Below are 11,963 nucleotides of genomic sequence, written 5' to 3' on the forward strand. Positions count from 1 at the left end.
CGACAGATCCAACACCTTCACCACCGAGTCCCGCATCAGAGCATCATTGTTCTGCTCTCCACCATCATCCTCTCTTACATCGAGCATTGTTGAGCTCTGGCCATCCCCTTCCACCACCCACCCTCCCCTCAACAAAGAAAGCAATCCCCAACTTCTTCTTCAGCAAAAGGCACCAGATCTGACTAGATCCCCTTCATCTACCTGAACCCAAACATCACCTTGCTTGATGGAAAAAGCTTTCCAAAAAATCAGGGAGTGGAAAGGGGAAAAGGGAGAGGGGAGGAAGAAAGGGAGAACCAGGGAAGAGGTGGGAGATAGGGGAAGAACGAATGTAGTGGGGGAATATGAATGGAGGTTTCGGTGGTGGGGATGGAGGTTAGGGTGGGTTTCGGGTGGTTGAGGTTACTGTTGGGGTGGGTTTCGTTGGGTGAGATTGTTGTTCTAGGTTTCTGGGTTAAGTGGGTGCCATGGAATTTTCTCTGATGGTTGTGGCGGTGGAGGAGGGAGGAGGTGGAGGAAGATGGTGGTGGCTGTGAATTTTTTCTGGAATTGTAGATTAGGGGTGGGAAGGATGGAGATGGGATTAATTTTTGTTGTAAGGGTAGAAGGGACAATTTATCTAGTTGTGTAAGGTTACACAATTAAAAACTTGTGTATATTAGGTGGATCCCTTAATTTGTTGTCTTCCATTTTTAAGTTAAGGAAATAAAATAAATTATTGTCTATATTCAAAAAAAATTAAATTGTTAAGTGTTTATTGTTTTAAAATTTTTTTTTGAATGGCTTTATTGTTTTAATTTAAATTAAAATAATAATTGTAATTTTATGTAAATAATAAAAATAAAAATATAAAATTAAATAAAAATATGAAATAAAAAAATGGTGGTGTAGGGTGAGCGGTGGGGTAGGGTGTTGAATGAAAACCATTGGAGTGGGTAATTGTTGAGAGAGTGTTGAATTGGAGAGAGAAGATGGAGTGTTGGGAAGAGAAAAAGTGGTGTTGAGACTTGAGAGTATGTAATTTAAACAAAGCATTGTAAATGGTATAACATGAAGGGAATAAGTAGCACGAAGCTTAAGTATCTTCAAAGATTCTGAGGATCAACCCACCAAATGTTTGATGGATTATAAATAGCTAAAGAGTTTAAAATTGTAAAACATGAGCCAGATTATTTGTTTTGCTACTAATGTAATTAAAATTTATAACCAAAATCAATTCGAAACGTTAATGTCTAATAATTAATTTTAATTTTGTAGGTAAAGAATACTTAATATCATTCTTACTCCATCAAGATTTACCAGAAAAACACTTAATCTCATTCTTATTTAAAATTTACATTTCTCATAACCACACTTAACTTACACATCACCTCATAAAAGTCCCTAACCTCACTATAATATGTTGTCTTAATGTGTACGACTTTGTAAGGCACAATGGAATGAAGAAGATGTACGTGCGATGTAACCTTTATCAGGGTTAAAATGTCATAATGTTTTAAAGTTAAGTGATTAACAAATGAAATGGAGAGTATATTTTAAATAAGGATGGGGTTAAATGTTTTTAATTTTATGAGAAACCTTGAGGTGTAAGTTTATTTTACCCTAATTTTTTATTCTTATAATTTAAAGTAGCTAAACAACTAAAATTAAATAGAAGACATAAAGTAAGTGAATGGATTCATCTGTGCTTTGAAATGTACAATTTATTTTTCCAATATACCTAAAAATAACAAAACTTAAATTATCCTAGAACAACGAAACATTTCCCTAAGGTTGTGTTTGGATGGGGTGATTTTTGGGGGGAATGTAATTCTAGAGGGTATTTTAAATCCCTTAAATTGAAATACCTTGTTTGGATATTTATTTGTGGAATTCTGAAAATACTGGTAATCAAAAGAGGTAATTTAATTAAGGGATTATGGGGTAATCAGAATACCCTCAAAATAGGAAGTAATTGGAAAATCCTCTCGCTCTCGCTCTCGCTCCCGATCTCGCTCCCGATCTCACTCTCGCTCTCTTGCTCTCGCTCGCGATCTCACAGTCTCTGCAATCTCGTTCTCTGCAAATCCCGATCTCACCCTCTCTGCAATCTCGCTCTCCTGATCTCACTCTCTCTGCAAATCCCGATCTCACTCTCTCTGCAATCTCGCTCTCTCGTTCTTGCTCTCCCGATTCATGGAGTTTCTTCCCCCTTGATTCAGGTACAATCTCTTGATTCTTTCACCAATTTTGCATTATTGTTGTTGTTTTTTCGAATTTGATTTTGTTTTTGGAGTTGAAATATCTGTTTTGTTCTTGTCTTGAGTTTTGTTTGTTGATGCTAGTACTGGGTTTGTCATGTTTTTTGCTCCATTTTGTGCCTGGTTCAGAAGCAGATGAACATAGGTGTGAACATATGCGTACTGGGTTTGTCATGTTTTTTGCTCCATTTTGTGCCTGGTTCAGAAGCAGATGAACATAGGTGTGAACATAGGCGTACTGGGTTTGTCATGTTTTTTGCTCCATTTTGTGCCTGGTTCAGAAGCAGATGAACATAGGTGTACTGGGTTTGTCATGTTTTTTCACCTTCACGCTCTGGATGTCATTGTTTACTTGAAATGAATGGATCAATAACTACTTGCTACTGTGTGCAATTGATTCTACCAATGCTAGTGCTAAATTTCCTCTGCTGGTTAACTTTTCTATTTGTGGCCATTTGGTGCGTCTGATTTTTGCTGTTCACCTCAGGATCTCTTGGTTTCTGCTAATTTTGACAACAAAAAAATATAGTAAAAATGTTGATTTTTTAGTCTATGTTCCTTATGTTCTTGGATTTTGGGAAACCTGTTTTGCATTGTTTTGAGGGGTTGGTTATATCTGGTTTTGCCCTTCACATTTTCTAATTCTTTCTTGTTTTATCTTTTTTCTGACAGTTGAATTGTTGGAGCTGCTGGAACAACAAGTTATATATACAATTAGGAGATACTGGAGCTGTGTGAATCCAATTGAGCAGGTAACACAACATCTAATTGAGTTGTTTCTAACTTTCTTGTAGATTGAACAATTGGAGTAAAGTTGGGCTTCTTGAATCAGTGCTATTCTTATTAATTACCCCACGTACTCGTTTATTTGATGTTAGGCAAAAGAGGAGAACTGATTTAAGAGTCTTGAATTAGATCGACATTAGTGGTGGGAGCGTGTATAAATAAGAATAGCCGGGCCTGGATCGTGTATCAGACTTTTGCAGTTTTGCAAAAACAAAACCAGCTGTGCTGTTGTTCTTAGCTGGAGCTATGGCAACCCTGTTACAGTCTGAGTCAAGGCGCTTATAGTCTGAGTCCCCTCTATTGTTGCTTTCCTTCATTAGTTCCCTAAACTACCATATCACAATAGAAGCCTATCTCGAAATGCAACAAAATAAAACCCTCCTAAAATGCTTCAAGCTCCAACAATCTGAATTCACAACATGAAGAAGTAAGCAAAACACACAATAAAGACTCATCAATCATCAAAACAAAAACAACTTTTGCAAGTTGATTCAAGTGGGGTGGGACAATTTGTTTCTAAATTGTTAACACCTTTCCTAGACTTACATAATTACATTATATAGCACTTGAACTTCAACCAAAATCCCCAAATACCACATGACAAAGTAAGCAAAACACAATAAAGATTTGATTTCACCATCAGAACCCAAAAAAAATAAACTTTTGCAAGTTCATTCAAGTGGGTTAATTCACTTCTTACTTGTTACTACCTTAACCTTCTCTATAGACTTAAATTACATAGCAGTTGAATCTGTGATTCAAGTTTGTTTCTTTTTTCTCTCCCACTCCAACTAAATAGATACCCATCAAGAAACATTGGAAGAAAAAGGTGAAAAGAATCCAAATTTAACTAATACTTATTCATCGCTGACTTGAAAGGAAGCTCATTTTAGCAAGTAGCAATAGCATGATAGATATATATAATAAGGTGCATTGCATTTCTCAAGCATTATTCAAGTTGTCATGACTGTGATTTGATTTATGTGTTTATTGTCACTGTTTTTTGCTAATCCTTGATGATCGGAAAAATATTTCAGGCTACTGCTATAAGAGGATACACTAGCAACTCTGCTATAAGAGGATACACAGTTGGTAAGAACAAGAAATGTCCCAACGATTGAAGCAGTGGCAATGTTTTTGCACATCCTTGCTCACAACCTAAAGTACAGAGTAGTGCACTTTACCTATTATAGATCCAAAGAAACAATAAGTAGGCAATTCAACAATGTCCTACGAGCTGTGATGAAAGTGAGTGGGGAATATTTGAAGTTTCAAGACCATAATAATCTAGAGGGCTCTGAGGCATACAAATGGAGATGGTTTCAGGTAAACTTATCACAAGATTGAGTAATTATATGAGATTTCTAGTAATTACAACTTATTTATGATTTTTAAACTTTTTTAGAATTCGATTGGAGCACTTGATGGGACACATATTCCAGTAACAGTGGCAGCAGAAGATAAACCTAGATACCGTAATAGAAAGGGTGACATCTCTACGAATGTGTTAGGGGTTTGTGGTCCAGATTTAAAGTTTATTTACGTGTTACCTGGTTGGGAAGGCTCGGCAGGAGATTCACGAGTATTGCGAGATGCTTTACGTCGTCAAAACCACCTTCAAATTCCGAATGGTAATATTCTCAACCTTGATACTTTTTTTACTATATTAAATACAATTATATGATTTTTGTTTTCTTGGAAAAAAACCATCGCAGGTAAATACTTTCTGGTCGACGCAGGATATACAAATGGCCCAGGATATACAAGTAATGTTGCAAATGAGGTCACAACTATTCAAGTATCTTAGGCATGGACAACGTTTCGGGACACTTTAGCAATGGATATGTTTGTTGAATATCAACATAGGAGAAACTTAGTTTAGGGACAACATGTTATCAGTTGTCTTTGCTTTCTACCTTGTTTGTTGTGTCTGTTATCTGTTTTTCCATTTCTTATGTTGTTTCTTGTTTATTTCTGTAGTTGCTTTGTTCTGTTGTGTGTGTTGGCTCACTTGGAAGAGCCTTGTTTCCAAGCTTTTTATCCTATTAATATTAATTGAATGATTGATCAGAACTAACTGTGGCTTGATTCATCCAATTATTAGTTAAATGTTTTCAGAAACTCTTCATGTTTATTTATTTTCAAACAGGGTTACAGCTGGACCAGAGACTTGGACAGTGAGGAGCTATTGGAACAGTTGCTATATTGACTTGTTGGTTGCCGGGTAATATTTTATAACTTGAGGATATTCATCATCTTTTTGTTGTTTGATCTGTTTGCTGTGGACACTTCAATTAGGTTCAAGTGCTCTATTTTTCTTCTGGTTATTAGTAATTGTCTAATGTTTGTTTATGTTTGAAGGAGAGATGAGGGGAAAAAGGAAAATGACGGAAGCTAGTAATGAGGATAAGAAAGATGATAGCAGAGCTTACTTTACTTGGAACTTGGAGATGGACCGTGCACTTGCTGATATACTTAGAGATCAAAGAAGCATGGGAAACAAGAGTGATGGTGCATGGAAAGGAGTGGCATATAACACTGCGGCTCAAATGTTGTCTTCACGCTTCAATTTGAAACTTATTAGACAGAATGTTAAAAACCGCATCAAGCTGTGGAGATCATGGTATGGCATTGTTAGTGACATCCTTAGTCAAAGTGGTTTTGATTGGGATGGAACCAAATATATGATTTCTGTTACAAATGAAGATGCATGGAATGAGTATGTCAAGGTAATGATTTTTAATGTTATTACTATTTAATTAAATTATTGTTTGTGTTAGTATTAATATGCTGTCTATTTTCTTTGTAGTCACATAATGACGCTAAGAGGTTCCGATTTAAGGTGATTGCTAATTGGGATGACATTGTAGACTTGTGTGCTAAAGATAGAGCAACAGGAATTGGAGCAGAGACATCCTTGGATGCAGATGACATCATGAGCAAAGAAGCAAATGAGGATGGAGCTTATATTGTGGATATTGATGCTGATGAACAAAGCTCTACAACAAGGAAAAGCAAACAACCAATGGAATTCAAAAAGGGAAAAAGTGGAGAAAAGAATGGGATAATTACTTCAATGAATAAAGTGGCTGAGTCATTGAGTGAATTTGTACAAGCAACTAGAAAAAGGGTGAAAAATGTCCAAGAAGTGGTTCATGATGTGATGGATGAGCTAAAGAACATTTCGGACCTTAATGACACTCAATGGCTAAAAGCAGTGGATTGGCTTTCTGAAAATCCAAATAAGTTGGAGATTTTGAAAGCTCTTCCCATTGAGAGAAAGAAAGATTACATCTTAGCTTTTATGCACTGATTCATGATTTGCTATAGTTTATGGACCCATTTGTAGTGTTTCCAACTTTCCACTATGCCATTGTTGAGACTTTCTTTTATTTAATTTTCATTTGGATTGATGTTAGCACTTGTTACTGTTGAGACTTTTTTTTATTTAATTTTCATTTGGATTGATGTTAGCACTTGTTACTGTTGAGACTTTCTTTTATTTAATTTTCATTTGGATTGATGTTAGCACTTGTTAAAAACACAGTTTTAAATTTAAAGTAATAGGAAATGTGATATCTCTATGAATGTATTAGAAATTTGTGATCCAACTAATTTCAGATTTTTGAGTCAATTCAGGGGGTTTGGGCCGATTATAAAATTTTGGGTTAATTTTAAGTTAAGTTTTTTTATTATAATTATCCAAATAATATTAATTAGATTAAAAAAATAAGATAAAGGAAATTCAATTGATTCAATTGAATTCCCTAGCATTACCCAAACAAAGAATTTTACAATTGATGGAATTTCATCACCTTATCCAAACAAGGGAATTTGAAAATGAAGGGAATTCAATTGAATCAATTAAATTCCCTAGAATTTAAAATCCCTTGGATTTCTACAATCCTCCATCCAAACACAATCTAAGGTTGTGTTTGGATGGGGTGATTTTTGGGGGGAATGTAATTCTAGAGGGTATTTTAAATCCCTTAAATTGAAATACCTTGTTTGGATATTTATTTATGGAATTCTGAAAATACTGGTAATTAAAAGAGGTAATTTAATTAAGGGATTATGGGGTAATCAGAATACCCTCAAAATAGGAAGTAATTGGAAAATCCACCCGATCTCGCTCTCGCTCTCGCTCTCGCTCCCGATCTCACTCTCGCTCTCTTGCTCTCGCTCGCGATCTCGTTCTCTGCAATCTCGTTCTCTGCAAATCCCGATCTCACCCTCTCTGCAATCTCGCTCTCCCGATCTCACTCTCTCTGCCATCTCGCTCTCTCGTTCTTGCTCTCCCGATTCATGGAGTTTCTTCCCCCTTGATTCAGGTACAATCTCTTGATTCTTTCACCAATTTTGCATTATTGTTGTTGTTTTTTCGAATTTGATTTTGTTTTTGGAGTTGAAATATCTGTTTTGTTCTTGTCTTGAGTTTTGTTTGTTGATGCTAGTACTGGGTTTGTCATGTTTTTTGCTCCATTTTGTGCCTGGTTCAGAAGCAGATGAACATAGGTGTGAACATAGGTGTACTGGGTTTGTCATGTTTTTTGCTCCATTTTGTGCCTGGTTCAGAAGCAGATGAACATAGGTGTACTGGGTTTGTCATGTTTTTTCTCCATTTTGTGTCTGGTTCAGAAGCAGATGAACATAGGTGAGGAAGACAATAGTTTCTATTTTTTTACCAAAACAATAATTAGAGTTACATAAGAATTGCTCAAACTGGATCTGCTTCCATGGTGATGGTCTGCTTTTGTAGGTGTATTTCTAGATTAGGATGGTTTTGGGGATAAACAAAAGGACAAAAACCCAATACGTAGAGAAGGAGTTTGATGAAAGAGTAATTTTATAGCAAGTAGCAATAGCATGATAGATATATATAATAAGGTGCATTGCATTCCTCAAGCATTATTCAAGTTGTCATGACTGTGATTTGATTTATGTCTCGGTTTGTTTTTTATGTGACTTTGTATCGTGTGTTTATTGTTTGTTTGCATATTGATATACTATATAGCACTTTCAGCTTCTCTTAGGTGTAGTTTCTGGTTTGGTTTGAAATTATGAACACAACTAAGCAATCAAACTCACAGAGTGTAGTCTTTCTCTTCTTTCCTTCAGCTAAGGTTGTGGTTGAACTTGCGAAATCCAGACTAATCCAAGCTGTTGTGCAATTACACCCATCATTTGTCTCTCTGGATGACATCAATGGTATGAATTCTCAATATTTAGCATTTCTTCTCTCTGCATATTTTAGTTATTGAAAACTTCACTGTATCTTCTAAGGATGACTACCAAAATTATGTTGCAGCTTCTTGTCATACCATTGAAATAGGCAATTAGGCATGTTCGGAATATAACTACAGTCCTCAGTCACTTCCTAAATAATCATATTTGTCTTCACGCTGACTTGCATTGTTTTTTACAGTTTCTACATACTGCTGGTTTATCATAATCATTACATTTTTTAAATTTGATTTAATGAAAGATAAATAGATTTGGTAAACATCTTATGCTGAGCCTAAATATTGAGCACTTCACTTTATAAATGATGTTGAAGAGATTCTAAGGTTCTTGTTTTCCTGTCTTTTATGTTGTCATGTCCATTTACTTGTCTATCTACTTAATTTTGAATTTTCATTTACACTGTCAATTCTTCCTTTCCTGTCCTAACATGCTTTGATTGTTTCAATAGGACTATAGGTACTAATCAATAAGTTGTTTGTGTGTGTTGTAAAATCTAAAAGAGGAATAAAGTTATCTGTGAAGTTCAGTTTATAAAAAATAGTTTTCCTAGCGGAAGCTAACAGAGATTTAGAGTGTTTTTTCCTTACTAAATGAATATTGATGTCTTTCTAGTATTCAATCATTATTTTTATACTATTTGATTAATCTGACGTATAATTTGTAGCTTCAAATTGATTGCCATGGCAAGTTCATACTTTTTAGATATTTCTTCCACTTCAATGCTCCAGTACTTTTTACTTTTTTAGATATTTCTTCCAGTTAAGCCCTATGCTTGAAACCTTATTATATTCTGCCATGACAATTTGAGAAAAAAATAGAAATTTGAGTTTAAATTCTGTCCACATTCAGTGTGAATTTTTTACAGTTTGTTTGAAAGATGAGCAAACCATAATGAGTGTTTTTTACGCTATTATTTAGAGAATGTTTTAACTTAACTCTTCACATTTTCTTAGTGAGCTTGTACACATCCCTTGTCCTTTTTAATCACATCTTATCCATTTTATGTTTAAACTAGCTGATTCTGAATCTGATTGAGTTAGCTTCTCTTACTTCCTATTTTCTTAATAGTGTCATGCAATATTGATGTTTTATTATATGTTTTTTTATAGTTAACAAATGGATCTTAGAGTAGTTGACACTTCAGTTCTTTTACGAAAACGTAAAAGAAATGAAGAAGAAGAGGCAAAATTGCAGGAGCAAATAACATTCATTGTTGCTAGTGTCGTTGCTATGCTTTTAGGTGTAGTAGCTTGGTATCATGAGATGCATTTTGTTAAGGAACCGTCCCGAAATTGGGAATTGGAAAGACACAATTTCCTTAATCGTCTATATAGAGGAACTGAAAGTGATTGCATTGAACAATTAAGAGTCAGTAAAAGGGCATTTTTTTAAACTTTGTGGAATTTTACAAGATAAAGGACAGTTGGTAAGAACAAGAAATGTCCCAACGATTGAAGCAGTGGCAATGTTTTTGCACATCCTTGCTCACAACCTAAAGTACAGAGTAGTGCACTTTACCTATTATAGATCCAAAGAAACAATAAGTAGGCAATTCAACAATGTCCTACGAGCTGTGATGAAAGTGAGTGGGGAATATTTGAAGTTTCAAGACCATAATAATCTAGAGGGCTCTGAGGCATACAAATGGAGATGGTTTCAGGTAAACTTATCACAAGCTTGAGTAATTATGAGATTTCTAGTAATTACAACTTATTTATGATTTTTAAACTTTTTTAGAATTCGATTGGAGCACTTGATGGGACACATATTCCAGTAACAGTGGCAGCAGAAGATAAACCTAGATACCGTAAGGGTGACATCTCTACGAATGTGTTAGGGGTTTGTGGTCCAGATTTAAAGTTATGTTGTGTCTGTTATCTGTTTGTAACAGTGGCAGCAGAAGATAAACCTACATATTTGTTTGTTGTGTCTGTTATCTGTTTTTCCATTTCGTATGTGTTTCTTGTTTATTTCTGTAGTTGCTTTGTTCTGTTGTGTGTGTTGGCTCACTTGGAAGAGTCTTGTTTCCAAGCTTTTTATCCTATTAATATTAATTGAATGATTGATCAGAACTAACTGTGGCTTGATTCATCCAATTATTAGTTAAATGCTTAGTATGTTGTCTTGTATATGTATATTCTGTTTATTTTCAGAAACTCTTCATGATTATTTATTTTCAAACAGGGTTACAGCTGGACCAGAGACTTGGACAGTGAGGAGCTATTGGAACAGTTGCTATATTGACTTGTTGGTTGCCGGGTAATATTTTATAACTTGAGGATATTCATCATCTTTTTGTTATTAGGTTCAAGTGCTCTATTTTTCTTCTGGTTATTAGTAATTGTCTAATGTTTGTTTATGTTTGAAGGAGAGATGAGGGGAAAAAGGAAAATGACGGAAGCTAGTAATGAGGATAAGAAAGATGATAGCAGAGCTTACTTTACTTGGAACTTGGAGATGGACCGTGCACTTGCTGATATCCTTAGAGATCAAAGAAGCATGGGAAACAAGAGTGGTGGTGCATGGAAAGGAGTGGCATATAACACTGCGGCTCAAATGTTGTCTTCACGCTTCAATTTGCAACTTATTGGAGAGAATGTTAAAAACCGCATCAAGCTGTGGAGATCATGGTATGGCATTGTTAGTGACATCCTTAGTCAAAGTGGTTTTGATTGGGATGGAACCAAATATATGATTTCTGTTTCAAATGAAGATGCATGGAATGAGTATGTCAAGGTAATGATTTTTAATGTTATTACTATTTAATTAAATTATTGTTTGTGTTAGTATTAATATGCTGTCTATTTTCTTTGTAGTCACATAATGACGCTAAGAGGTTCCGATTTAAGGTGATTGCTAATTGGGATGACATTGTAGACTTGTGTGCTAAAGATAGAGCAACAGGAATTGGAGCAGAGACATCCTTGGATGCAGATGACATCATGAGCAAAGAAGCAAATGAGGATGGAGCTTATATTGTGGATATTGATGCTGATGAACAAAGCTCTACAACAAGGAAAAGCAAACAACCAATGAAATTCAAAAAGGGAAAAAGTGGAGAAAAGAATGGGATAATTACTTCAATGAATAAAGTGGCTGAGTCATTGAGTGAATTTGTACAAGCAACTAGAAAAGGGGTGAAAAATGTCCAAGAAGTGGTTCATGATGTGATGGATGAGCTAAAGAACATTTCGGACCTAAATGGCACTCAATGGCTAAAAGCAGTGGATTGGCTTTCAGAAAATCCAAATAAGTTGGAGATTTTGAAAGCTCTTCCCATTGAGAGAATGAAAAATTACATCTTAGCTTTTATGCACTGATTCGTGATTTGCTATAGTTTATGGACCCATTTGTAGTGTTTCCAACTTTCCACTATGTCACTGTTGAGATTTTTTTTATTTAATTTTCATTTGGATTGATGTTAGCACTTGTTACTGTTGAGACTTTCTTTTATTTAATTTTCATTTGGATTGATGTTAGCACTTGTTAAAAACACAGTTTTAAATTTAAAGTAATAGGAAATGTGATATCTCCATGAATGTATTAGAAATTTGTGATCCAACTAATTTCAGATTTTTGAGTCAATTCAGGGGGTTTGGGCCGATTATAAAATTCTGGGTTAATTTTAAGTTAAGTTTTTTTATTATAATTATCCAAATAATATTCATTAGATTAAAAAAATAAGAGAAAGGA

At 34.9% G+C, this 11,963-nt stretch overlaps 4 protein-coding genes across 4 annotated transcripts; all 4 read left to right on the forward strand.

Moving 5' to 3' along the window:
- Window positions 1-1,917: 1,917 nt before the first annotated feature.
- Window positions 1,918-5,099, forward strand: LOC130724713 (uncharacterized). Its single transcript, XM_057576005.1, has 5 exons — window positions 1,918-2,201; window positions 2,913-2,992; window positions 4,064-4,352; window positions 4,432-4,657; window positions 4,742-5,099. Exons 3-5 carry the CDS (start codon window positions 4,158-4,160, stop codon window positions 4,831-4,833), a joined length of 513 nt encoding a protein of 170 aa, XP_057431988.1. The 5' UTR covers window positions 1,918-2,201; window positions 2,913-2,992; window positions 4,064-4,157; the 3' UTR covers window positions 4,834-5,099.
- Window positions 5,100-5,111: 12 nt separating this feature from the next.
- Window positions 5,112-6,549, forward strand: LOC130724712 (uncharacterized). Its single transcript, XM_057576003.1, has 3 exons — window positions 5,112-5,250; window positions 5,388-5,755; window positions 5,836-6,549. The coding sequence occupies exons 2-3, from the start codon at window positions 5,393-5,395 to the stop codon at window positions 6,337-6,339; spliced, it is 867 nt and encodes a 288-aa protein (XP_057431986.1). The 5' UTR covers window positions 5,112-5,250; window positions 5,388-5,392; the 3' UTR covers window positions 6,340-6,549.
- A 3,123-nt stretch (window positions 6,550-9,672) lies between these two features.
- Window positions 9,673-10,343, forward strand: LOC130723942 (uncharacterized). Its single transcript, XM_057575089.1, has 2 exons — window positions 9,673-9,930; window positions 10,008-10,343. Exons 1-2 carry the CDS (start codon window positions 9,736-9,738, stop codon window positions 10,326-10,328), a joined length of 516 nt encoding a protein of 171 aa, XP_057431072.1. The 5' UTR covers window positions 9,673-9,735; the 3' UTR covers window positions 10,329-10,343.
- Window positions 10,344-10,418: 75 nt separating this feature from the next.
- LOC130722862 (uncharacterized) lies at window positions 10,419-11,590 on the forward strand. The gene is made up of 3 exons (XM_057573719.1): window positions 10,419-10,529; window positions 10,639-11,006; window positions 11,087-11,590. Exons 2-3 carry the CDS (start codon window positions 10,644-10,646, stop codon window positions 11,588-11,590), a joined length of 867 nt encoding a protein of 288 aa, XP_057429702.1. The 5' UTR covers window positions 10,419-10,529; window positions 10,639-10,643.
- The last annotated feature ends 373 nt before the right edge of the window (window positions 11,591-11,963 follow it).

Source organism: Lotus japonicus, chromosome 6, assembly GCF_012489685.1.
Source record: "Lotus japonicus ecotype B-129 chromosome 6, LjGifu_v1.2".
Lineage (NCBI taxonomy): Eukaryota > Viridiplantae > Streptophyta > Magnoliopsida > Fabales > Fabaceae > Lotus > Lotus japonicus.